This window comes from Anas acuta, chromosome 13 (assembly GCF_963932015.1).
Source record: "Anas acuta chromosome 13, bAnaAcu1.1, whole genome shotgun sequence".
NCBI lineage: Eukaryota > Metazoa > Chordata > Aves > Anseriformes > Anatidae > Anas > Anas acuta.
In genome coordinates, this window is record NC_088991.1 from 1,392,738 (window position 1) to 1,420,251 (window position 27,514).

General features: G+C 38.3%; 1 protein-coding gene across 5 annotated transcripts in view; it reads left to right on the forward strand.

Moving 5' to 3' along the window:
• Nucleotides 1-27,514, forward strand: part of TENM1 (teneurin transmembrane protein 1) — a 918,746-nt gene that overhangs the window by 772,042 nt on the left and 119,190 nt on the right. For 4 of the 5 annotated variants that reach the window (XM_068696724.1, XM_068696723.1, XM_068696726.1 and 1 more), the window contains 6 exons: nucleotides 9,566-9,718; nucleotides 14,907-15,106; nucleotides 16,557-16,767; nucleotides 20,268-20,369; nucleotides 21,499-21,693; nucleotides 25,408-25,608. In XM_068696724.1, the coding sequence (XP_068552825.1) occupies nucleotides 9,566-9,718; nucleotides 14,907-15,106; nucleotides 16,557-16,767; nucleotides 20,268-20,369; nucleotides 21,499-21,693; nucleotides 25,408-25,608 (1,062 nt within the window). The remainder of the gene's footprint in view (nucleotides 1-9,565; nucleotides 9,719-14,906; nucleotides 15,107-16,556; nucleotides 16,768-20,267; nucleotides 20,370-21,498; nucleotides 21,694-25,407; nucleotides 25,609-27,514) is intronic. The other variant, XM_068696725.1, reaches the window with a different exon arrangement.

Consider the following 27,514-nt stretch of genomic DNA (forward strand, 5'->3'; position numbering starts at 1 on the left):
TAATTGCAGATTTACATAACAGCTGGTGAGCATATGCCCTCAGTTAGGACTGGCTGTATAATTTTTGCAGCCTCATCTGTTTGCTACATATATATCCCACCCACGCCATTTCAATTTTATCTGGATGAAGCATTGCCTGCTTAGATTTCAGTCTGCCACTGAAAAAATTCTAACTTTTTGAGATGTTCTGCTGTATGTCATCAGCCTGAGAAAGCTGCAAGTGCTCCATATCACTAATTTAAAAAGCTCTGTATGAACTTCTTGTAGACACATCTGTATTTCTCGTAACTTGGTAACATAAAGGTGTAACACGTTTTCTTGATTTAGGCAGAACTAAGAAAAATTAATGTACTTTTGAATTTTATAAATTATTGATAGTTCTAGTGTTTCGGGTTTTTTAATAGCATAATCTAAATCTTGGAACCAGAAATTCTAATTTAAAAGATTTTCTAAGATGCAGTTATTTGCCCTTATTTGCCTCAGAAATTATTCAGTTTACTAAGTTTTTCTGCAAATGCATGTATTAGCTAGCTTCTCGCGAATTAACTATCTGCTGTCCATTTCTGATTGGTGAAATACTTAATTGTGTTCATGGTCCATTCCTATGAGTCAGGTACCTTAATTCTTTCAGTTTTGTTAGGTATGAAGAACAGCGTATAAACTATTTTCTAAGTTTGGTATCTCTTTAGGGTTTCATATTTTGTATATTTTTCCATGTCCAGAATTTAAATGTGGATGTTCAAAATGGGAGTAACTGAATATACGAAATCAAACTGTATGTAATACTGAGGTTAAAATTCACTCCAGCAATTACTTTGCTCACCATGGGTCTGACCCCTCATGGGTCTGGGTCTGACCCCTCATTCCTCCCTCCAGGAGTGCTTCCTTAATGGCAAAGGGAGTTAGGTCTGAGCAATACTACAGACTTGGGTCTAAGTTGTAAAACAGAACTCATAATAATCCCAGGGGCAGACTTACCTGCGATCAACTCCATCATTGTTACTGGAAGAATAAGGGAGAGTTTGTAAAGGCAGATTTGTTTTCAACATTATATTTTATGTTATAGTCTGCATTAAACAATAATGGTCTGTGATTTTTGGCCAATTGAACACAGATCAAAATTTAAGATTTTTCTTCCCCTTATCTGGTAACTTACATGCACTTTCTAAAATATCTTGCACTGCTGTTAGATGCAACAGATATTGCTACTGTCAAAAATAAATCCAGATCTCAGCCTCAAGTTAGACCATTCACAAAGTCCTGGAAATCCAGTCCTTATTCCAGATCAAAAATTTGCAAGTAGTCTTGTATTTGTGTTGAACTGAGACCTGCACCAAAGTGCTCCAAGCTGTGATTTCTTTTCAGTCAAGAGGTGAAGTATCAAAATATTTTTTGTTCTTTTATTTTTTAGCCTTTCCCTATTATCAGCAAGACTCAGTAGAGAAGCTTTTACTCGAGAACACATACTTCTGTATTTTCTCTCCTTTGAAGTACTAGTCAGTTAAAAAAAAAATAAAAATCTGTTTCCATTTTTGCTCTATAATCAGCATGTTTATTATTTGCTACTTGCTGAAATGAATCTGACTACTACATGAACAGTAAGGAAATTATAGAACTTCACAAATGCTTGTATAACAGCTGATTTATTGAAAATCTGTAGTCATAATATTTAGTTTATCAAGTAAAACACATTTTCACTTCAGTAAGAGTAATTTCTGTGAATAGGTTTTAGAGTCATAGTAGTTACTACAAGAAATGCTCATTTTATAGTTCATATGCTTGGTCTCCTCACCATAAATGTCTTGAATTATCTTCTATTGAATAAAAGCATATATGCCTTTATATTTCTTTTACACTTTCATATATGTTGACAACTTTAATGCATTCATGCCAATCTGAGGCCCATTGCTCAACTTTTCTCACAAAGAGGTCAGTAAGTCAGGTGAGAGCTGTCCCAGCAGGACACTGATGCTGGGGCACATCCTTGGTGTGTCCAAGCACTGTGGCAGCTTCACCTGTGGCTCCCAGGAGACCATCCAGGGCTTTCTGAAGCCAGCAGAGCACTGGATTAAGGCAGAGTGAAATTGCCACTGGAGTGAAAGACTGACTAGGGGAAACAAGTTATCTACTCATGCAATGGAAATGTGGAATGGGCACAGTTTGCCCGCTAGCACTCGTTGTGTCCGGAGGGCATACGAGCTATGTGTGTTTTAAAGATTTATGCAAATCTGCAAATGAATGCTCATATTGGGAAAAAAAATCTGACTACTATAGGGAAAATTATTGAAATACATAAGTATTTCATATTCATATTACAAACTGCCTTAAAGGTTTTCTATTTTTGATTGTAAAACAGAAGCAGATAAATTCTGGCTGTTTGTTGATATGTATTTTTCTGGCATGATGCGTTTCAAAGGACTGAGATGGATACATGTCCCTAGTCTAGGCTCAGATATATTTATGGAGATGAAACCTTGCAAAAGGGCAGTGTGGAAACAAAAAGTGGAATTTCTTTAACAGTACTGCAAACTACTTTTGAAATAGCGTTCAAATCTGGTAAGTAAAATGAGGACTAGCAAACTGTAAGCTATAGTCAAGTCTATAATGTAGATTCCTAATTATCCCACAAAATATGAGACCATATCTGTTTGATTCAATGCAGTCAATACTTCTGTCTCTCTGTTCATCTATTGGTCTGTGTTAATATAAACAGTATAAAATAGTTTACCATTGTGGAGTGGTGTACTAAATATTCTCTTTTCTTTAATCTCACTGTAATAAAAGCCTAGGAAGGTATCAATAATTAAAGAAGAAATTCAACCAAAATTTAAGAGTTTACAAGGCAAATACAGGAGATAAAATAAGAAATACAATATTTTTCTGCAGTTTTCATACCATGACATTTTCTTTCAAAAAAAAAAAACAAAAAAAAACATGATGTTTGATGATATGACTGCTCATCTAGTCAGTCATTTTTTGCTCATTATTAAGTAGGATTTTTCTCCATGATAGCTTCCCTTTTTATCAGCTGCTGATTTGGGCTTGCAAATCACTGGTCGTATTGATTAAAGGTGCTGAACTCCCATGGTTCTTACTGATTTCAGCGGGAGATGCAAATGTTCTGTGCCTCTGAAAATCGGATGACATGTTCTTAGGTGTAACCATGCCTGACTATGAAATGACTATTTTATACACAAATGAGTTCTCAAGTACGAAAATGAAGTTGTCACTATTCTTTGTGATATTATCTCTATTTCTGGGTATGCACTGGAGATGGGTGTTGGGTCTTAAGTTATATTCATAAAGAGGGTAAAGAAATTAAAACCTCACTGCTGTTTGCCATTGTGACCTACCATTTCTTGAACTGTCCAAGGCAGAAGAGTGATGGCTTCAGCACTGGGAAAGGCTAGGCCAAACTTAGGGGGTGTATATATCTCACAGCATAGATTTATAATATCAGTTACATAGCTTTAAAATGCTGATTTCACACTGAAGAGTATCATGTTATGGTACACATTGCTAAATGGTTCAGGCCTAAGTAAAAGCTATGACACAGATGTGCAACTCTGTAACACTGTTGAGCTAGTCACTGAGATTGCTGTCGGTGAGACAAGTCCATCAGGCTTTCACAGCTGGAAACAATGGCCTCTGTTCTCTGGGAGCCTGGGTCCCTCTGATGAGCTTGATATTGTCACAGGTCTTTAAGTATGCTGAGGAGGAAGTCTGACAGCATTGTACTGTTGTCTGAGATTAGGTTTTGTTTGTTCCTAAGGCTAACGGATGGTTTAGCAATGAAAAGTGAAACCAGGCTGGTCATTATATGTCTGAGTAGGAGGACTGCAGGAGTGGGGGATGATTATTTTTGCTCTCAGGTATAAAAATATCTTGTGCGTAAAGAGAAGACTGCTTGAGATAGAGGAGATAGCTTGAGCAGAGACAGGTATAGCAACTATGTGGAAAAATCCTTACCTTATGAAAGGATATGTAGATGGTCCAGAATAATGTAGTGCCTCAATACGAATAAAACAAATAAAAATAAAACAAGGTTTCTTATGCTGAATTAAATGTTAACAGTCTCAAATTTTCAGATTTGCTTAGAGCAGAATGATGCTAGCATTTTATTTACAAAATGAACTTGCAAGAGAACTCCCCTTTTGTAGGTCAAGATCAGAACCTCAATTCTGACTCTTAGTTGTATTCACGTATTTTTATACCTATCCACCTTTATAGTGCCAAGCTGCAACTGAAGAACTTTGTGCACCATGGGCTTCATGCCATTTATAAGTTGAACCTGCTAGCAGCTAGAGAAAATAAATATTTCTCTGGCACTTCATCAGAGCAGGTGCAGAAAGAGTAGTCAGCTGCTGAGATAGTTTGTACTACAGCTCTTCTGCGGGGTAGGCTTCAGGGGGATGATCTACTGAGATTTTCCAAAATAACTTGAAACAGCACAGAAAGCTAAACAGAAGTCTTTAGTAGAGGTCAGCAGTTTGGAGAGAGTTCACATTTGTAGGATTTTTGTCCTCTGAAGTTTGTCTTGGGGGTTGATAAGTACTTACTGCACAGGACTTTTCTAACATCTCCTCACTACTGAGAGTCTGTTTTGCACTGGAGCCAAGCCTCTTACTCATATTCTGCCAAACGTGTAGCACAGGAGTTGACAAGCTGTGCTTACACAGAAGGTAGATAAGAATAAATTAAATTAGATCATTGGCTTAGTAGCAGATGGCAGGTTAATCCAGTTTACAAAGTGAGTTCTGAAGAAAAATAAATGCTTATAAATTTGTGAATATTTACTTGAGTATGTGGTGGAGTTGCAGGGACTGAGTTACTTTATCTGGAAGCGTCATTTGTTTTATTTAGATTATGAACAAAATAAGCAACATGCTCATTTACTTCAGAGGTAAAGCCCCAAGCTTTGGTTCCAAACAGAGCCCAAGTGGTTCCAATTACAGCAGCAACATGAATTAACCAGAAACTGCCTCTGGACAGAGAAAATCCCTTAGACAGCATAAAGCCATATTAGCCTTTCTTGTCTTTGTTCTATGAAGGAAAATTATAGGTAGGGTGGAAGATACAGGTCTTTAATTTATATTCTTCTGCAAGAGATCTGTTTTATACCTAATAATTACTTTTTACCTAAGAAGCATAATACATTAGCCAAGAAAAGCTCTGCACTGCAGGTAGAGTCTTCTGTATTTGAGATCGGCCATTTCAAGCTGCCCTGAGCAGCTCAGCCTTGCAGCTAGCTGACTGAGGGAGAAGCTTAGTTTCATCCTGTTCATGTGGTATCCTCCATTCTCTTTAGCTCCACTGAATACAGACTCTTACACATTTAGCATCTAGACTAACATTCATAATGCATGCAGTAAACAAAAAAGTATATGTCCAGTCTTATGTTACAATTTCATCTGAAACCTTGAATTAAACAGGACTATCCAATAAAACACAGGTAAGGTGGCATCCATTGTATAAGCTCTATCTCCAAACATTATGTAAAGAGGGTCAGATTTTGCCTTCAGATATATTTTCCTGCCTCCAAATCACCTCAGTCAGTGCAGTGTATAACTCTGCTTGTGGCAGAATGCAACTCATAAATACCAAGGGGATCAAGTCACAGCAGAGGGGTGAATATGCTGGAGGTTCAAGCAACCAGGAAAGGATATCTTTTCAGATGAGATTTGCAGTAAGATGGAAGAATCAAGGAAACAGAAGTCAAGTGGGATGTTCAAGAATGCCAGGTAAAGAAGTGTGGTCACTACAAGCAGTGACAGTGTTGGCACTCGAGTTTCCAGACGAGAGGCTTGTGTTAGGTCCGGATGAGGGGACGTTATAGTTTGATTCTCCTGGTGACTCACTGAAGCCCTTCCTAGCTTTAAGTAGGAAATTTGCAGTTGTGAAGCATACTGATGCTGCCAACAAGCTGGTTAAACTTACCTCCTTAACTTAAACTTACCTCCACTTACCTCCTAGTCTTTGGTTTTGCTTGAAACTGTAGCAGTTCACCAGTGGTTTTAGGCACCCCACCAGCAGCTGAGGTATTTTAGGTGATGCACAACACAGTGTATCTGATGCTAGGATTTTTCTGGAATGCCAGGTAGCCACAGTCAAAGTAATTGTTGCTTTTTCTGTAGTATCAGTATCTTCATCATACCTTGAGGGCTGGTTTTGGTTTTTATGGGAGACTGAGCTGCATCTAGTAATGCATCTTTAGTTGTAAAGATGGATTTTGATGTTCTTAGCAACCAACCCTCAAAAACACTGTGGTTATATTCTATTTATATAATCATCAGTCCAGAAGACTCAACTTTGAAGAAAGGAGTGATACCTCGATCAGAAACCAAATCTCAGATGGAGGTCTGGTGTCATCTTCTAATTGGTCTAGGGAGTAGGGTCTTGTACCTGTGTGCTACACATGGGAACTAGAGCTGAGCATCTTACAGATGGATTTATGCTGTGGTAAATAATGTGGTGGCCCACTGTTCAATTCCACAGCTCTATCTGTGCCCCTTTGTGTGAAGGGAAAACAGCAAAAGCCAGAAATGTACTAGAAAAATCAGAAAGAATGACTCAAAAGAAATCTTTTGAGGTTTTAATGGAATTCAGTACATGCCTACTTACTTCTTAACAGATTTGGGGGAGAGAGAGAGAGGTTTGAAAATTTTATTTAATCTTATTTGGAGAACTATCTATATATTTAAAATATGATGTATGTATGTATGTTGTAGGAAACAGAGGCTTTGTATAAGTAATATTTACCTTATATAAAAGAAAAGTATCACAGAAAAAGAAGAGGCAAGCTAAGGCCTCTGTGTCTGCTAAATAAAAATGTATCACTCCCTGTAGTTAACTTCTGAAAAAGGTAATTCTAAGAATTAATGGCTTTACTGTGGTACCTGGTCTTTTTACTGCTAGAGTGATACTTGGATCCAAAGGTAATTTGTCAAGAGCTACAGTCTGCATACATACCAACTTGATAGCTAATGTAATGAAAGTCAGATTTATTTTAACGTTGCAAGATGACCAGGTTTCTGCAGTGGTAGTAGTCATTTAGTTTAATTCAGGTAGATCTTACTTTCACAGCCATGTGCTGTGTTGTTCAAATACTCGGTCTTGAACACAATTTAATGTGAATCTGGACTACCAATATCACATGTAATCTCCCGCAGACTGGAAGTCAAGAGTCCAAGGCTGGCAGAGACCACCATCTCCGCAATGTGTGTTTCTCGGGGAGAAAACAGTCTGTCAAACATGCATACAAACAGCTTTGCTAGCTTGCCAAGCTTTGGCACAAGCTATAAAAACAAAAGCACTTCCCCTGCCTGAAGGGAAGGAAAAGCTCTTCGAATTGGTACGAATGGATGACAAAATGCATAGTGTATGTAATCTGGAAAAGACATACAGTAAGGAAAAATGTACATTACATATTCGGTCCTTGCTTCAGTGATGTACCCTCTGCAGCACATGCAAATACTGTTTCAGGAAATGAATAATAGTGATAATGGAAATAACATAAGAAAGCAGCTAGACTATGCTCATGATTGTAAAACCACTAAAAGCTTATTTATGTTATGTTTTGCACCTGGTGTTGATCTGTTTCAAGAGCTCATATAATTATTTGCATTAGTATAAAGAAACGTACACTCATTAGTTATCAGTCCCATTGCACTTTGTTCCTTTCTGTTGTTATTAACTCTTTAAATCATAACAATGCCCAGAAGCTCAAGCCAGGAGCAAGAGCTGCCTGCTCTAGAGATGTCAAGGCATACAGATTTTTTTTGTACCTTCTGTAAGGAGAAGTAATCTGTCTTGCATTAATAAGCTTGACTATCAGAGCTTAGGTCTTCGTGATTTGGCTGCAAGGCCGTTTTCAAATTATAAGCACAGTCCCTTGATGGTTTCAAGTCCATGGTTTCAAGTCCAACAATCCAACAAATGTCCTGCTTGGGAAGTCTCCACTAGCACTGTAGTAAGCCTCTAGCATCTTTTCTGAGGAGTGGGAATTTACAGCCCCGTGGTGCTTCCAGACCCGGTGCTGGGGTAGTGCTAAATAAAAATATAAATGTGGCACAAATTCTGACAGTGTCGCCTCACTAATGCAATAGAAATGCTGTAATTTGCTTGATTTGGATCATGTATCTATGCTGGGTGATCCAGGAGTGCACAGATCTGAAAATAATGATTGTAGATTGACAGCTTTGCATTCCTGTAGGAGTTTGGCAAGGCCTTGCAGGAACCCATTGAAGGCATGCTTTTTTGCATTATAATTTAGGTTTTAAGTGTGTAAGCAAGACTTGGGAGCAAACATAGAAAATAGATAATGAACTCTAGGTTTCCTATTTATATCAAGTTTTTGTTTGTTTGTTTGTTTGTTTGTTTTTTCTTAAAATAGTAAAAAGGAAAAGAATTTACTTTCTCAATGCAAGATCTCATTCTAGATCCCACTTACTTCTTTTGAAGGTTCTTACTTCTCTGAGGTTCATACCCAATTCAGGAAGAGCAGATTAATTGCCTTTGAGGCTCCCACTGTGGGCAGATCCTACTCAGTGCAAAATTCTGTGTGTGGCTAAAGAGTCTGTTACTCAATTTTTGCTCTTTTTTATGATGATTTCAGCTCCTCTGTGGGGAGTATCCTCAATCAATATTTTAGTGGGTCATCAGTCCTCCCTGCTGAGTTACTTCTTTGCTAAGGCAATGTCTTCCTTGGAAGAATAAGCCTTCCTCTAGAATGTCTAATTGTCTAGAATGATTGCAGTACTATCACAGTATGCTTAAAATAAGATCCTCTGTTCCTGTCTTTCTCCTACAAGGTGTGGATGCCTCAAATTACAAAGAACAGAAAGGCAAGCAGAAAAAGTGAATGGCTATATAGCCAAAATAAATGTCGACAGCCCTCATGTACAGAGATAAATTTGTAAAAAATTAATTTAATAGATTTCCCAATGTATACATAAATAAAAATTATATTTTCAATAACATGTTACAAACTAATTGCATATATTTTAGATCTGAAGCCAGGTGTTTTGTTTTTCTTTGTTTTTTTTTAATCTGCAATGAAATTCTAGGGCAAATCTATGAAGTCAGTGTTTTTAGTAATGTTCAAACTGATCTAAATGATAACATTTGGGAATGCAGTGGGCACAATTTCACTTAGAACTGGGTTAGAAAGGTGAAAATTTTACATGGTGGCTGTACTTTAATCCAACAAACTCTGAGCTCCGTGACAGCTGAAAATTGAGGGAGGTTGATGTAGCATTAGAATCTGTCACACAATATTTAAGGCAGTCAACTGTTATCCTTTTAATTGCAAGTATTTCCATTAATTGCTGTAGAAATTCATCACCATGACCTGGCTGAGCTCCAAAAGAAAGTGTGGAAACTAATTAAACATTGAGTTTTAAGGTAAAATAGTAAATTGCTCATTAGAATGCTTGAAATTCTGATTTATTGCTAACAGAACTAAATAATACTTGACTTTGCAGAAACTGGGTCATAGCATTTTTCCTTAGTGTAACTGAAGGTGCTGTAGCTTAGACATCAATTAATTGGTCTTCATTTTTTGCAGCAGTACACTTGTTTGGTTTAACCTGGCAACTACAGCCTGTTGAAGGGCAGCTGTACGAAAATGGAGTTAGCAAAGGAAATAGAGGAACAGAGTCCATGGATACTACTTACTCACCAATCGGAGGAAAAGTTTCTGATAAAACAGAAAAAAAAGGTATGTGTGAAGAAGCAGACAGACAAAGTAGGAATATTTAAACATTTCTACAGTTCAGATTCTGTATTTGCTAAAGTTTGGCAGTATTTCTATTTTCTCTAGAAAAAAAAAAAAATGAAAATAGGTATGAAAATCCCATATCCAGACTGTGTCGTTTAGCAGAAGTCTCACTGAAATAAGCAACCGGCCCAAGCCATTAAGGAGGTAATGTTCAATAGCAAAATGACTGCGTTTCCTGTGTGAGAGAAGAGAGATCAGAGAGCTGCCTCTTGTCTTAAGACAGGAGAGATGAGAGCATATTTGCCATGTCCCCTGGTTGTGCTAAGGGCTCGTTGCTGTGCCTGTCTTGCAGACCAGAGTCACTCTTAGCAAAGTGAAAATCTTCTTGCTGACAGGTCAGAATATGCAGAAGGGCAGAAATCCTAATGCTTTTAAATGCATCCAGTTCTTGAAGGCGTAAGCTAAAATACAGCATCCTGTCACATCCTGCTATAACCAGTCATACTGAATCAGCTTGCAGGAACCACCTGGGGTTTCAGAAAATGTCTGAGCCAGTCTGGCAGTGGGGGACAGCCCACAGCACCTCTCCCTGTAGCCCTGTGCCTGCTTCAGGAATCATCTCAGGAATGAGTAAAGCACCTCAGCTTACTGGTGGCAGAAAATGGCTTTGGTGAAATGGTGAATAGTATTCTGCTGTTTTAGTTGATGAACCAGCTGTTCTGAAGTGGCAGAGACATGCCAGAGCTGGCAAAGGAAAGGAGTGGAGTGTGCAGCCAGCAGCGTGAAACAGAGCAGGGCCGCCAAGAGGACTCAAAACTCCTTTCTCTCAAGTCCCATTGTTCAATGCTGTTAACTCACCTACACCAATACTAGCTAGAAGACCTTATACCTATTTCCCGTTGACCACCACATAACACCACGATGATTTTTGACCCTAAAAAGCAGATAGCCATCCCATTTCTTTTTATGATACTCTGAAAAAGTGGATAAATCAAATAGATTAGATCAGAGAAAGGTGAACGGGAATAGAACGTGAACTCTACTCTTCCAGCTGTTAGGAGCAAGGTAAAATTTTACTGAGTTCTGCAATGATGGGAGATTTCCAGAGTTTTCAACTTTTGTATCAGAGCAGTGATGATTCTGTGTCTGCCAGGTAAGAGCTATGACTCTAAATATGAGACAAGGTGGGACATGGTTGTACCAGTCCCTCCAGAAGGAAAATTGCATCTCAGTCAATAGTCTTACAAATCAATGTGGCACAGCTGGATAGAGATCATATTAGATAAATGAGCAATAGAAATATATGTGGGGAGGCAATGATATTGTTATCCATTATTTCTTCTCTTAGAATGGATTGATAGTGAATTACAGTAAATGTTTTACACACTTTTGTATTTCTGTCCTGGTGCACCATGGAAAATGTCTAAGCTATCTCAAGTAGTTCTTCTAAGCTGCATTAAATCATTTTGTCAATATATTACAGATTTAATAAAAGCTCATCCAAAGCATTCGGCTTCCAAAGGAGGCAGTACAGGAAAAACATCAAAACATGATCCTAAAAATTAGATTTTTGAGAACAGAGAAGAGCATATGTGAGTCAATAGAGAACTCAGTGTAGCAGGTAAAAACCTCCACCACCAACAACAACAGAAAAAAACAGTTCCCTCACCCCAAGCAATCCTAATGTCATGCGTAGCCACGATTCCCCCAAAGCACTAAAGCAAGGAGAGCTGTGACACCAGAGCTCCTTCACTGAAGGCTTATCTAACAGTTTCAGAGATCAGTCTTAAATATAGCTAGCCTGTTTTCTGACTTGTCATCTTCCACCTTCTGGGGTATGCTAATCCAGGGTATGCTAATAAGAATTATACACTTCAGAAAACACAAGAAAAGCAATGTGGACTTAGGACCAGGCATCGGTATGTGCATCATCTGGATCTGACTAACTTCTGCTGTCTCTCTCCCTCCCTCCCTTATTTCCTTGCTTCCTTCCCATCCCTTTTAATATACGTAAGTCATTCTTCCCCCAGTGTTGGTACCAAATATTCCATGTTAATGTGCTGGGAAGGAGGACTTCAGCAGCGTACCATGAAAAGTTGATACTTTGCCTATAAACTTGAAGCCTCTAATGTGATTTCACAGGGATACTGTCAGATATTATGACCTCCCATTTTCCCAACTCTATGCAGCAGCACGAGACACTTTGCCAGACTTTGAAAGCATATATTTTAACTAATCTTTTAATGGAAATCAAGTTTATAAACCAGCAAGTCAGATTTCTTTAAGAAGTCATTTTATGACACAGTGACCCATGGCTATGAGTTAACATTTTAATATGTAGCAATGTGATTAAAAACTCAGACATCCTATTGATGCTGGTATTACCAGGGGAGTACACAGAGATTGATTGTTTCAGGATCAGTAATAATCAGCATATGGGTACTTCCTTGTGAAGATAATTGGCACCATGCTGTTCAGAGTTTTACTTTCTTGAAGCCAAAAGAAACCTGTGATTAGGAATCCATCTTCTGTTTTAGAACTGCAGAGAAAGTGTGCTTAGAAAGAATGGGGAGAAATTAATACCAGTTGATAAGACTGGGAGCTGTACTAGGAATTGAATGTAGGTAATTAAATAAGACTTTGTCATAGGAAAAACGTTGTAAGAAAGATGTTTTTTGAGCAAGTGCAGAAATTGTATTGCAGCACTGTAATTTTAAATGCTTATCTATGACTTTTCTAAGAAAGAGTAAGAAAAATATATGAGATAGTCTGTGAATAGCATATCCTCAGATGACTTACCTGTATGGCCAAATAACTGCTTCATTCAATTAAGCAAAGAAACAGAGCTAAATTATTTTTTTCTATAAAGGAGTCACAATGGCTCACTGAATATGAAATCATGCACTTCAGACACAGTGCTTACAGTCAGCTTTTCATGCTGTATGGTTGCCTGAAAAAAATAGTATTTGAAAGGCAGGGGTGCTGCGAGTACTACTTTCAGTAGATAATATGTGTTTTTTCATGTCAGCATTGTGAACAGCAGCATGCACTTCTTTCAGATATAATGAGATAATAGGAAATCTAAGTATATGTATGCTTTTTTAAGATTACATGAAATTATTACTAAAACAACATTTTCATCCCAATGTAGAAATACTTCTCACAGATACGTTGTTTTGAGCCTAGCAACAGTAACGTGCTATTCAGCATAATCTGATAACACCAATTAGTGAAAATACTTCCTCAAAGGACACGTATGCCACAACTAAAGTCCTGATGCTTGTTCTTTTCAAATAAGAACCAGGTCTTCTCACTTCAACAAACTCAAAAGCAGTTAGTGCATTTTAAAGGACGTTGAACACAGACCAATAATTCCATTAACTTCCAAAATGATACCGTATCCTTGACTTTTTACTTATTGCTCTACCGTCTTGTAATTGAATCACATTAATTACCGTGTGTCAATATCATCAAAAAGTTCCTTAGTGTTTTACTTAACCTGGGGTAATTGCTTGCAATGAATCATTAAGATTTAATATCTCTGGAGTACTGGAAATAGGGGGAAAGGTTTTTAAATTTATGTCAGCCAACAGGATCTGATGCGTGTCATGGGGTGGGAGGGATCCACTTTCTTTGCCCAACTACATTAGAAGTTTAAATTTCTACTCAAAACTCCACATGCAGGACTTGATTCTCAAAGAAAATTGGACAAAAGTAGTCTCACCTTGAACATTGCTAAAGCAGGGATTTGGAAATATTTAGTTTATGTACTAAGGTTCAAGGTGGCTTTTTAGAGTTCTGTGCTCTAAAAACGTATGCTTTTATGTGGTAAGGTGTTAAAAGTCAGCTCCTGGTTCTTGCTGTAGCTTTGTTACTGGTGACACAAAGCAGCTGTAAAGCTGGAAGATCCAGTACCCTGAGAATTGCTCCGGCCTTCTAAACGAAATCTGTATTCATTAAGAATGCTAAGTACTCCCTACACTAGTTAAAGCCAATGAAGGATCCCACTGAGCATCTCTGTTATTATGTTTAGGAAAAATCTGACCCTAGCTTTGCTACTGCTGCAAAGGCAATTTATAAAATTTCTTGGGCATTATGTTGCATTAGATATTTTTATGCATTATAGTGAAAGGTAAGGCTCCAGTCACTTTGACTGCTCCTCTTTATCTTTCACCACAATATTGGAATGAAATGACACATAAATGGCTATGGCTGCTGAATTCAATCTTCTTCTCTTGGTTCCTCCTCCTTTGTAGCATGCTCTCCTTCTTTTTTTCTAGTTGAGAGAAAGTTTGCAAATGGGCTTGAGGGTTTTGCAGAACTTAGGGTGGAATTACCTCAGACGTTAGCAGGATTGGGTCTGTGGCTTGCAGCATGTCAGGATGCTGATCACAGGCAGGCATTAAAATAGATAAAGATGGTGATACATGCCAGCAAAGCAAGCCAGCTCTGATTTAGTTTGGCAATGGCTTTTTTGCACGTTGCACTTCCCTTTCTATTTCAGCTTTCTCATAGGCATGGTTGAAGTTACATGCTGTAGATGTCTGCAGATGTATTGTTAGGCACTGCAAAACGCTGACAGTTTTCTCTTTAGATTGCCTCTCCCTATCCTTATGCCCCCGTTAGGCTTTTATGCAGAAAGTCCAAGCAAAAACAGATGTTCTTTATTTCTCTAGGACTATATTTTCATTGCCATAATATGAATGTTGGAAATGGTGATTAATAGAAATCCAGGCATGGACATGGGCTCTGACCTACCAGGTCTGATGGATTTTCTGTCTTCACCGGTGTCAATTTGTGTAGCTTATGCAATGCCTGCTCAGTGGTGGCTGGGGACCTGTGCCAGAGGAAGTTGTCCCGCTGTGCATTCTCCGCACTCGCAGTCGAATGGGGTTTGTTTCAACAGCTGATAGGTGTAGATGTAAAGCCTGTGGTTTCCACAGCAGAACCAATACATTTTTGCAGTCAGGAAAGCATTCCAAGATTTCCGGGGAAAAAAAAAAAAGCTCTGTGACATCTATTTTGGTAAATATTGCACGCCACCTGTATTTTTCAATTAGTTGAATAAAAAAATACAATGATTTTGGTGAAATCTCCTCAGTTTAGAGGCTATTTATTATACATGACCCAGTATCTTTGCCAACTGTGAATATGCAACTGATTGTTTCCTTTGTTTCTGGACAATTAGTGTTTCAGAAGGGACGGACCATAGACACAGGAGAAGTTGAGATCGGAGCACAAGTTATGCAAATGATCCCGCCCGGTTTATTCTGGCGCTTTCAGATCACCATACATCACCCCATGTACCTGAAATTCAACATTTCACTGGCGAAGGATTCTCTGCTGGGAATTTATGGCAGAAGAAACATTCCACCTACTCACACTCAGGTAATTAGTAATAATGCTAATTACATCATGCTTTACAGTTTCAAACAGCAGTGGCTGCTAATGTTCACAATACACTTTTAAAGCAGGGAGGAAGGAAGGAACTGGCTGTAACCACAGAAAGCAGTCTGTTTATCCTGTTCTTATACTGAAGTCTAGCTACACCCCCAAACCATGCCCTCCCCAATGGAGAGGCAGTGTTGTACCAGCAAGATCAGCCATTCTGCCCACTGCCACATGGCTGTGGGAGACAGGACTGCTGCACACTGTTTTTTGGGGGGCAGTGGGGTGAAATACTAGATCATTTGAAAATTCTTTAGTCTTTCTAGGACTTCATCAAAACAACCAGACTACAGCAATCAGTATAAAGAGATAATAGGAAAAAAAAATGTTAGTTTCTCATACAAAGATTATTTCAGACCATTTACTGATGGGGATATTGCAGGAGAAAACCTAGCTAGGCATTAAGAATATGCAGTATTGCTGGTTACATTCAACCTTTTTTTTTTTTTTTTTTTGCTTGCTGTGTTTGGCATATGAAGCTATCATTTCAATGGATTAAAATGCTGTCTTTATAGCAGGATCACAGCATAACATATGTGATAAACTTGTATACAGAATCGTGGAAAGATTGTTTAGAAGGGACCTGTGGAGGTCATCTAGTCTAATCTCAACAATGATTTACTGAAGGTTTGATCTTAGAAATAAGTGATTCTAGCCGTCATTGGCTTTGAGTGGGTCTTCAGTCAAGCTGAACTTGAGCTTTACTGAAAATCAGTCTGGAGAATGTCAGGGGGAAAAAAAAGAAAAGAAAAAAAAAAAAGAGAGAGAGAAATATGTACATTTCTTTCAGAAAAGTTTACGTCTTTTATGATGCTTTCAAATTAACTGTTCTTGAAGTTGTTGGCATCAGCTTGATTAGGTATTAATTGTTTCCATGTCACAAAGTAGCCACTTAATCGCATTAATAAAATTAAATATAAATAAAAGGCGTAAGAAGGTTTTGATATGTGATAGGGATACTAAGGAACAAACACTGAAAATTCTGGTATGAAACAATAGCTTATTTAATCTGGTTTTGTCATTTGAGATGAGTCACTGCATAAAGCAAGGCACTACAGCTTGGGAATTCTGTAATTATTCCCATTAAAGAGATATAACGTTGAAGTACCCCTGCTGCATTTAGTGAAGCAAGCCTGAATTTACCCTGCCATAGCAAAAAGCAAGTTTTGATGCCAGATTTCTGACCTACCATAATGCTTTCTATATGGAATAAAGAACTGAAGCTACATGGACTAGGTTATATGCAACTGCTGTCCATGTTGATGCATTCTTAGTCAGACAGGCAATTCTTCTCAAGATTTCAGTTGCTTTTTGCTGTTTGAATGAGACATGCAGAGTAGAGTCCATAAAAATTTACTAGGTGGTTAATTGTTGCTCATTATTATTTCAGTTTGATTTTGTAAAATTGATGGATGGAAAGCAGTTAATTAAACAGGAGCCAAAAAACTCAGAGGAGCCACAGCAAGCTCCCAGGAATCTGATCTTAACTTCACTGCAAGAGACGGGCTTCATCGAGTACATGGATCAAGGAGCTTGGCATATGGCATTTTACAACGATGGAAAGAAAATGGAGCAAGTGTTCGTACTAACCACAGCGATTGGTAAGAACAATTACAGTAAAACTGTTACTCTGATTACTGCATTGGAAAGCTGCATTTGGAAAGATATTATCAATGTTGATTACAATGTCTCTTAAATATTCTCTTAAATATTTTTTATTTCAGTTTAGTTTAATTAACCTCAGTGGAGTAACTTCATGTTTATGCCAATATTAGGCAAATAGCAACATTCATATATTAAAGATGGGTGTTAGCAAGTTAATTAGGTGTGAAGTTGTCATGTGTTTTAAAATCTTTATGTGATAGTTTAAATGCTTGAGTAATTTCTGGTGTTATTTCGCTCAAAACAAAAGAGAATATGTCTGCCCTCTCTATTTACACAGGAACCATAAATCCTACAAAAATTAACCATGCTTTTGGTTCATATTTCAGTATTTTAATCAGTTAGAAAATCTAAAAGGCTGCTTTTGTGGGTTTGGTTGTTGTTGTTTGATGGGTATTTGCTGTTATTTTATAAACTTGTTCAACTGCACCATTCTGTTTGGAACTCAGAAGGCAAATACAGGGGATGCTGCTCTGGTGGGATATCAATTCCCTCAATTCCCTTTCGCCTCGTTAATAAATAAAACTGGACAAATGTTTGCAACTCTAGGTATTGTTGCAGAGAAGTGCTCATGCATAGGGTTTGGAATTTCATTTCAGGTGTTCTGTTTATGACAGTCTTGGTTTGCTGCAAGACTTTAACCACTTTGCCCTTTAGTTAACCTGTTCTGCCATATGTTTAGCAAGATGTCTTTACTAGTAATGGACATGCCATCTGCTCTTGAGAACAATTGAATGCTATTTTTACTTGGTGGTAAAACACCTTGCAGAGCAGGACAGTGATTCAAATACCAACATTGGTGCAAGATTTGCAGGAAAAATATTTTAAAATGAGGTAGAATTGCAATTAGAATATTTTGTTTAAAAGTTCATATTTGCTTTGTGTAGAAAAGTAAATCTTTTACAAGTGGGAGAAATACCATTATTCATTGTCCTGTGAGAAAATAATATTCAAGCAATTTATGGAGCATCTTCACAGATGTTCTATGAGGAGCATAAAACCTGGCCAAATTCCAGTCCAGACCAGAATCCAAAGATCTGACCCCTTGTTTGTTTCTACTGTAACAGCAGATTTTTTTTCTACTGTAGCAATATTTATACAAGGAGTATAAACAGTATTTCATCATTAAGTAGCACACCATCTTAAAAATATATATTATAAATTCAATTGAATGTTTCAGTTAGGTTCCTGTTAAATTTGGTGAAGAAGAAGGTGTTTATCCCTTCTCTGGCCAATACAGAACAAGCAGAACAAGCTGGGTCTTACGGGGGGAAGCAGTGAGGGCCACAGGGCAGGCAGGAATCCTTATGTTTAATTTGAGAAATGTCCATGGGAAGACATATTGAGCAAAAAGAGGTTTCATACTGCAACAATCTACTGCTGGTGGATTTGAAAATACTGCTAGCTATTGTGTTTTCATGGCCTGTATATTTTCTTATACTTTTCTTTGCATAATCATTCTTGTTTTTATCTTGGGGGGGGTGGGGGTGGGGGAACACTACAAACATTTAAAAACAAAAACTAAATCATTTTCTGATCCTTGAGCAATGCTCATTACCCCAGACTTTGGGGTGTGTCTAGGGCTGGAGTTGTATTTTATTTCCCTGCTGACAAAGGAATCAACCAGGAACACAGACTGAAGCAGTCAGCATATAGCAAAAGCTTGCATGCCTCTGCTGTATGTCGTTGTGGGCTGTGTGATGAGCACCTCATGAGCACCTCTTAGGTAGTCCATTCAGTTGCTGGATGTCAGTGGCATACTAGTTTGATTTTGCTGACCTGTTAACTAAACCTCTGATGACACTTTCCCTGATGGGGGGTTATTTGCCTGCAAAATCTAACATATCTAGAGTATTTTCATAGCCTGAATAAAGGCTGTCCCAAACTGGACATTGCATCCGGGGGAATTGTTCAAACCATTAATTCTCCATTTCAAGTCAGTGTAGGGATCATTTATCATGTGATTCTAGAAAACTGAGAAGACAGGCAAGTGTACACATAGAACAAGAGAAGAGCTGATAATGAACAGTAATATGTGAAAGTTAATAATGAGCAGCATATCTGTGAAAAAACTTACTTCTGGAAAAAAAAAAAAAAAAAAAAAGATTATTTGACCTTGAAACAAACATCCACGTCTAGGTTGTAAATATCTGATGAACAGATACATATCAAAAGCCTGTTCTTTGGTATAAACTGATAGTCTGAAAGGAAATGAATGTTTTTAAGTATCAGTAGAGGTTTTCAAGAGGAACCGATCCTTATCTGTCCAAGTGCCCATAAATAAGATTAAAATAAACTTACTTCAGTTATTCATATTAGTTGTAGGATAAGCTTATAATCCATCCTTGGAAAAGTTTGACTTTAAAAGTATATCAGATTTGATTAGATTAAATAGTCCAGTGGTATGCACTTCCCTGAGAAAAGTTTTTCCTCACAAATCACTTGCCACGGACAAGGATCTGGGTTTTCTATTTTTCCCCAAAATTTTTATTTTGTGGAAAATGAGCTGTTTCCCATCTTCAGATAGGCAAAGGTACTTGTACATGCCTATTTGTGCTTATGCCCATAAAATAGGCTGCTCAGTTCCCACTGCTCTTCAGCCCTGATCCCACCCTGCAAAGAACCTGCTGGTGCTGTGGCATCTTCAGTCCTAGTGCTGCCATGGCATTGACCTACTCTGCATGGGAGCATCCCAAAATTGAATTTACTTCACATTTTTTACATGAATTCCACCTAAATCAGTGAATCCACTGAATTCCTGAAGGAATTACACATGTAGATTTAGAACAGCTAACGAATATACAGACATGAGCTGGCCCTGCAACATGTAAGGTTAAGTGGTTTGCTATCCAAAGCTGTATGATGAAACATGCATAAGTTTAAGATCACAATCGAAGGTGTTCTTTTTTTCTTCAAATTTTGTTCTTAGGCCATTATTGCATTGAGTTTCATCACTTTATGAAAGACTTCTTTTCATCTTATTTTACAGAAGTGGAAATCCTACCCTCCCCCAAAGAATTAAATTCACATGGTTCAAACAAATACCATGGAAGACAATTTACTCTATAAATAGGTTTCCAACGAATTGCTTCAACAATAAAAGGAAGTGTTTAAGGTGGACATTTCTCAGCAAATACTTTGGTTCTTGTAGTGCTTTTAATGGTGGTAAATTTTACATGAACACTTACTTTAAAAGCTTTCTGGTGTAATATAAATGATGCACTTGTTATCTCAAAGCTGTCAAGACAAAATCTAATATTTGTAAGCTGCTTGAACACGAATTTTGTTTTATTCTCCCTATGAATGGAAATGGGCCTTTTTCTGCTTCCACATCTATTTGTATGTTGAGATGTGTCCTGCAGAGCAGGGTGAAGATGCCATTCATTTCAAATTCAACAAATTTGTGTTTTTCTTTGTGCACAACTCTCTGAATAAATAGAAGTTCTGGATGACTGCTCTACTAATTGCAATGGGAATGGAGAATGCATCTCAGGGCACTGCCACTGTTTCCCAGGATTCCTTGGTCCCGACTGTGCAAAAGGTAATCTCATATCAGCTAACCTAATGTACAGGACTGGGTTCAAGATTATGATATGTGACTGCTGGGCTTACAAAGATTCAAAGTGATTAATAGAGATTAAATTCCTTCTTCCAGGCAGATGGCAGATACAAGTGCAGGCATAGAAAGATTTTTATGCTGTACTTAGTTAAGATGCCTCGACCACTTCTCTCTCCCTGACTTTCAGAATCAAGAGACTTCTCCATCCCTCTTTGCACCCATTTTGTGATTTTAAAATATTTTTTAATAAGAGTGTCAGTTGAGTGTAGTGTTTACAGCTACTTAAAAGTGACAATCTGTTTCGCTTCAGAATACATCACATCTCAGTAAATGTCAGTAATATGATTTAAATTGGAAAGGGTTAGAAAAGAAAACTAAAGCAACTTAGAGACTAGCAAAAACTAGAGAAACTAGAAGCTAGACTTTTTTTTTTTTTCCTAGAGAAAACTAGAGTTTCTCTAATGAAAACTAGTGTTTTTTCGAGAGAAAACTGGAGTTTTCTAGCATTTGGGCCAAAATCTTGCTAAAAAGATTATAAGCGAGCTTAATTTTATTAATATTGTCCATCATCCACTGAATATTATATATGGAGGTTCTCATTCTTTTCTGTTGTTTCCTCAGATTTAGGGTTGTCTATATTTTAAGATTGATAAGCTCAGAAATTGGTACTGGATTGTAAAACTAAGCTTCTGCATCACTAGGTTAGATCAGTAATGGCTAAAACTTCAGTAGTGATAGGTCTGCTTAGAAAAAGAAAAGGGCAGTGTCTTGCTTCAGGTCCCAAGGAACAATATTAATGTTACAGAAAATGATAAGTAGGCATCACTGTGCAAACTCTCTCCAAAGACCTGTCAAGGAGAGAAATTTTTGTCTTCCAAGATGTCCCATTTCAGGTCAAAATTAAGGTATGTTAATAAAGCAGGTTGAAGACACTAGGATGCCTGTATTACTGTTGTGCTATCTGGTTCAAAGATTTCAGCCTGTCACAACCTTCAAGTGAAGGATTGGGAGGGCTGGAGTGGAAAAATGATTTTACAGAATGATAAATGCAATAAATGTTGATCTACATAAGTATGTAAGTACATTAAAAAGGTCAATTTACCTTCTTCAGATTCTTGTCCAGTGCTCTGCAGTGGAAATGGAGAATATGAAAAAGGTCACTGTGTGTGTCGAAACGGGTGGAAAGGACCAGAGTGCGATGTTCCCGAAGAACAGTGTATTGATCCAACCTGCTTTGGCCATGGCACCTGTATCATGGGAGTCTGCATCTGTGTGCCTGGGTACAAAGGAGAGATCTGTGAGGAAGGTTTGTGAAGTTTCCCTCTTTATGGTTAGGGGGGGTGGGGGAAGGGGGTTGGATTTTAGCCTTTAATCTCCTAACCTTTTTTAAGGTAGTTAGGAGCTCACATGGGTGTGAGAAACTTACTGTGAAGCAATACTGCTTTTCAAGCACCTTTTAAAGCTTCCTGGAAAGGAATGTTAAGATAGAAACCATTCAAAGATAAAGGCATTCAGATCTCAGTGACAGTCAGTGGGAGTTGATCACATAATTTCCGAGATTCACATTTTTATTCTAAAAGATTAGAAGTATTTAACATTGGCTAATAAGAATATCTAGTAGTATCAGTAGGGCAGTCCTTTGAAATGCTGAGTTTCTTGTGCAGTCTTTCAGTTTCCTCCCTCTGCTGAATCTCAATGGCAAGAGCCAGGAGGAATTTTTTGCCTTTCAGCATGCAGTGGCTTCTCAGTCCTCCAAGGAAAAGTTTATCAGCATGCAAGGATTCCCTTTCTGGGGGCAGGTTGTGAGACCATCCTGATTCTTCCCTGCTTTTCTTCTCTCAGACCCCAGACATGTTTTTTCAGGAAGAGTGGCTGGCATCACCAGGTCCGTGGTGCCAGAAACCTCAGTCATTTAAGTGTGCACCATCAAAGACTCTCACTTGGCCAAAAGCTAATGGTAAGACAGTCAGAAGATCATCTAAACAAAATAAGATCTAGGATTTCTCTGAAGTAATCAGCAGAGCGTAATCATCCCTTCCCTTTCTTCATTCTGTTGCATCTTAGATTTTTCTGTGAAGAATGTACGGACTATATGAAGCCACGAGAGCAGCAAACAGTTTCAATTTCACAGAGCATGCTGTGTAATTCTGTTGTCATATGTCATTTTTACTGTGAGCCTATATTCGGGGTACTAAACCACCGTCCTTTAAAGCTTGGCTAATAAAAAGTGGGAAATTACAAGAACAAGTAATTGTACTTCAGCTGCTTATAATACCAATGCGTCTCTGCCCTCATCTACAGAAAGAAACAGTTGTTATTTGGCTGCTAGCATTTCTGAGGTAGCTCATCAGCTACAGCTTTCTTCCCCTGTGCATAGGCTCGGAAAGCAGAGCAGTTCTTCATGCTTGCCCTGATTTGATGATTTTTCAGTAGTCCCCTTAGCCTGAAGCTAGTGCCAGCATATATTGTGCTTTGTGCTATATAGGTTTTAGGTAATTCTTCTGAGTAGCACACAAAGGAAGCTCTTATGTGGCCTGAATTCTCTAATCAGAAAAATGCCCAGGATGGATTTGGTGGATTTGACATATCTGATATGTTTCTTAAAGGGAGGATCAAGAGAATGTTTCTTACATTCTCAGCTGTTGGTAGTTTCAGAAATGGACAAAAACAAGAAAACCCAAATGAGAAAAAGCAAGTAATACACAGATTTCCTCACTGAGGCCATGATACTTGAACAAGCCTGGAGCTGGTGAGAAGCTGACTGCCATTTACAGTTACTTTGCTTGTTGGGATAACGTGGTCCTGCAAAATGGTTGAAAAAATAATTGAGATAAATGTACTCGGACAGCTATTGAAGCTAAGAGCATGAAAACGATTTTTTTTATGGTATTTAAACTTTAAAAAAATAAGTGGAATCATAGAAATGAAACAACCCTGTACAGAGGATTTTTATTGTAATAGTGTGTGCAATGACACAAATGCTCAGTTTACTGTATTGTGCAATGTAACCTGTACACTACTGGAAGCAATTCTGTCAGGGATTGGAATTACATTATTGTGTGATTATACATATATATATGTATATATGTATATATATACATACAATATATGTGTAATCATACACACATATTGTGTATAATTAATATTATAGCCATACATGTATTAACACAGCAGACAGTAACAGATGCACTATCCAGGGAACACCAGTAGCTATAGGCATTCGCTGCTATGGGCATGCTTTGAATTCATCCTGTCAGATTATCATTTGTAAAAGAAGTGTTGCTTTTTAACCTGTTTGTGGAGTCACTCAGTTTTCAAAAGATCGACAAAATCAAGAGCTGTCTTTCAGGATAAGAGGAAATTGCCAAGTATTTTGTCCTGTGCTTAGCAAGATATACTTTGTCCAGAAACACTGATTCCTCTTTTTCAGACTTACCTTATTGCTCTTTACAGATACCTTAAAGGAGGCTGTAGTGAGGTGGGGGTTGGCCTGTTCTCCCACGTGCCTGGTGACAGGGTGAGGGGGAACGGGCTAAAGTTGCGCCAGGGGAGTTTTAGGTTAGATGTTAGGAAGAACTTCTTTACTGAAAGGGTTGTTAGGCACTGGAACAGGCTGCCCATGGAGGTGGTGGAGTCACCATCCCTGGAAGTCTTCAAAAGACGTTTAGATGTAGAGCTTAGGGATATGGTTTAGTGGGGACTGTTAGTGTTAGGTTAGAGGTTGGACTCGATGATCTTGAGGTCTCTTCCAACCTAGAAATTCTGTGATTCTGTGATTCTGTGATTGTGCTGTGCACAAGCCTGGTAGGCTGAAAAAGATAGAAAATAAATCTTGAAATAAAATCTTGAACTGGTGGCATAGCAGCTCAAAGATAAAGCATCTCTTCTTTATTCTTAGATCAAAATGTGCTGTAAACTGGATGCTCTTAATTTCTAAGTCTGAAGTATTTAGTCTTCTGTTGCTGAAACAGAACATCTCTTCATTTGTGTAACACAGAACACCATTTCTTAAGTTTACAATTTAATTACTAACACAGTACTTGGGCTAATACTTAAAAAAAATTCATACAAGAACTTCCAAAGTGCATTTTTAACACTAGTTTGAAGCATGATCTAACACGAATAGGCTTTTGGCTAATTGTTTTGCATACTCAAACACCCCACAAATTACTCTCCAGCTCTGCAGTCTTACTGAAGCCCCCAGAGAAGGCAGGCTGTGTTCTCCTCAAAGTCTGTCTTGTTAAAGAAATGCTGGATCTTGATGAAGGAATATACTGATTATGCAGGACTAACCATCTGATTTAAATTCTTCTACAGAGCTCCTGAATTTTTCACTAAGAAGAGTTTAATCCAAATTGAGAATAAATTTAGCTCTTTGTCTGTTTGCAAATTGTTCATCAGTACGTTACGACTTTTATGAATCTGTTCATTATCTGCAATTGCCCAGCACATACTTGTTATGAGTGTATGAGATTTCTTTACAGTGAGTATTCAGAGACTCACGATTCAGGGCTTAGTGGATGACCTTTTTTTTTTGTATCAGGTTCCCAGCTGTAGTGATAGTTTTGCAGAGAAACATGAAAGAATAAATCTTTTCCCAGATGTGAATAAAACATAAAGCACAAATAACTGAATGGAAACACAATGCACAGTTGTAGAAATTTAATTGTTAATTGCTCCAGTTCTTTCCCAGCTCTGTTACTGAAACACAAACTTCCCTAAGAGCAATAGACCTGTCCAGGGAATCTGCTTTTTAACAGTTAGACAATATCCAAGATAAGTATAATCATATGATCTCCACCAGTCTATGCATTTGCTTTTTGTCTTGTTTTTAGCTTATAATTTTGCAGAGATGTTAGCATGGACTGTTTTTCCATGTGCATTTGTTAACATCATTTCAGTTGGAGTATTTGCACAAAAATCACCAAATTGATCTGAATCCCTGATGCTGTATGTCACTAGGAAACCCCTGTAAGGGTGCAAACTTAATGCTCTAAACTGTGTATTCACTGCTTTCCAGAGGACTGCTTGGATCCAATGTGCTCGGGCCACGGTGTCTGTGTTCAAGGGGAATGCCACTGCTCCGCGGGCTGGGGCGGTGTGAACTGCGAGACGTCGCTGCCAGTCTGCCAGGAGCAGTGCTCAGGGCACGGCACCTTCCTCCTGGATGCAGGACTCTGCAGCTGTGAGCCACAGTGGACGGGTTCAGACTGCTCAACAGGTATGCTGGAGATTTTCCTTTTTCAATAAAGCCTATCAAAAGCTTAGGCTTTCTGTTTGGCTTGTGAAAGTAGTTATTATTGCTGTGCTGGTGTTAATTTGAAAAACAACATAGGGATGAAGCAGGGGTGCTATGGCATCACAGTCCCCTTTATTTGGAGATATACCTATCGGTTTGGCAGCAGCTGTTTTCTGTTGACAAGGATAAAATGGCTTTTTCTTTGCAACAAGAATGCTGACTGCCTGATGTGTGACAGCAAGAACGGTAGTCCTGCAAGTGTGCAAGTAGCTCCTAGCTTCGACTGGAAGCAGGATTTTCTCATGAGATGGATCATTCATTGAGGGAACCCACAACTCTGAGAGAGACTGAGAGGATATAAAAAAAATCCAGTGACTCATGAGTAAGAAACCTCTGTCAAAAATATTTAAACAGGAATGGCCAACCATTCTCTCATGCTGAGACAAAAAATCTGTTCTTTCTTAGAGGACCATCAAAGTTTAATCCCACTGAATTTGATTAAGAGTTGAAATGGATTTTTTATGTGCTTTGTACATTTACATTTCGTTTTCTTGAAATGAGTGCACTCAGGACATTTTACTCTGTAATAGAGCATATCATTACTAAAGTACATACTACTTTTTTTTTTCTTCTGAAGCTCACAAAATGAGAATCTCAGATGATGAGTAACACATCCGTGTACAAAGTAGATCCAAGTGACAGATTTGCTGAATACTGTGAAATACAACTAGTGGTCCAAGTCACCAGTTTTTCTTAGAAATCATCATTCAAAGGAACACTTGTACCAGTATAAATTTCCTTTTAGATATTTAAAATCCATAATTATAATCACCTCATGCCAACATTTTAAGCAACAAAATACTGACCTGCTGATAATTTTGAGTGTTTATTACAAAGACCCTGCATTCGTTCCCTACAAAGACCCTGCATTCGTTCCCTACTCCAAAATTAAAACCTGTAATTTCAGTCTGATACTGTTAGATATGGTACTGCTTTAATAAGAACTGACTTTGTACTGGCTTTCAGCAGAACCTCACTTACTTGCATTTTTATCATGTATTTTATTATTTGTTAAAAATATTCCCTAAAGGACAGTAGTACAGTAGTACTTCCATTGATGAAGCAAATAATTAGGAAAGGTGCTAGCAATTTACTAGTTGTTTTTCCCTTAAAAAATATGGAAATTAATTCTGTTCTAGTATGAAGTTACTGTAGCTCAAAGAGAGCTGTTAAACTCCAACAGTTCAGTCAAGTCAGCTGCATGGGGCAATTAGATACTAAGTAAGGGAACAAAGAAAATAAATGTGATAAAGAAACTTTTATCTTGTGTGCTGGGATCACAGTTCTCATGTTTGTCTTACTTTCGAAGCTGTTTTGATGAAGTCTTTGAAGAAAAATTACTTCTTTTTCCTTACCTGCACCAACCAATGGAGAAAATACCCCTCTGCATGCATACTGTCTTCTGTGTTATCAGAGAAGGGGGGTTTCGTGACCACGGGCAGGCATGCTCATGTCTCTCATACTATCTTGTTCATCAGTTCCCTCACACAGTTTTAGTTTATTCCTAGTTTAGGCGTCCTATGGCAACTCACACAACAAGCCCTGGGGTGGGCATGTTCACGTGGGGATCACAGCCTACCAGGGCTTCTGGAGTCAGGAGCACCTGGGGAGCACAGAGCCCCTCTTGGGGACACACAGCTACCTCTGCACCTCCACGGGCAGCCCTAGTGACCATGGGGTGTCAGTCCAGGAGGTGCAGAGCAGGGCAGCCTCACATGGCCAGTTCAGACAGCCATTGCTGTATGCTCTCAAGGAGCTCCGGTCATGGTGTCCACCCAGCAGAAAGCGTCCTCTGTGTACCCTGTGCCCACAGGAGCCAATGCAGCTG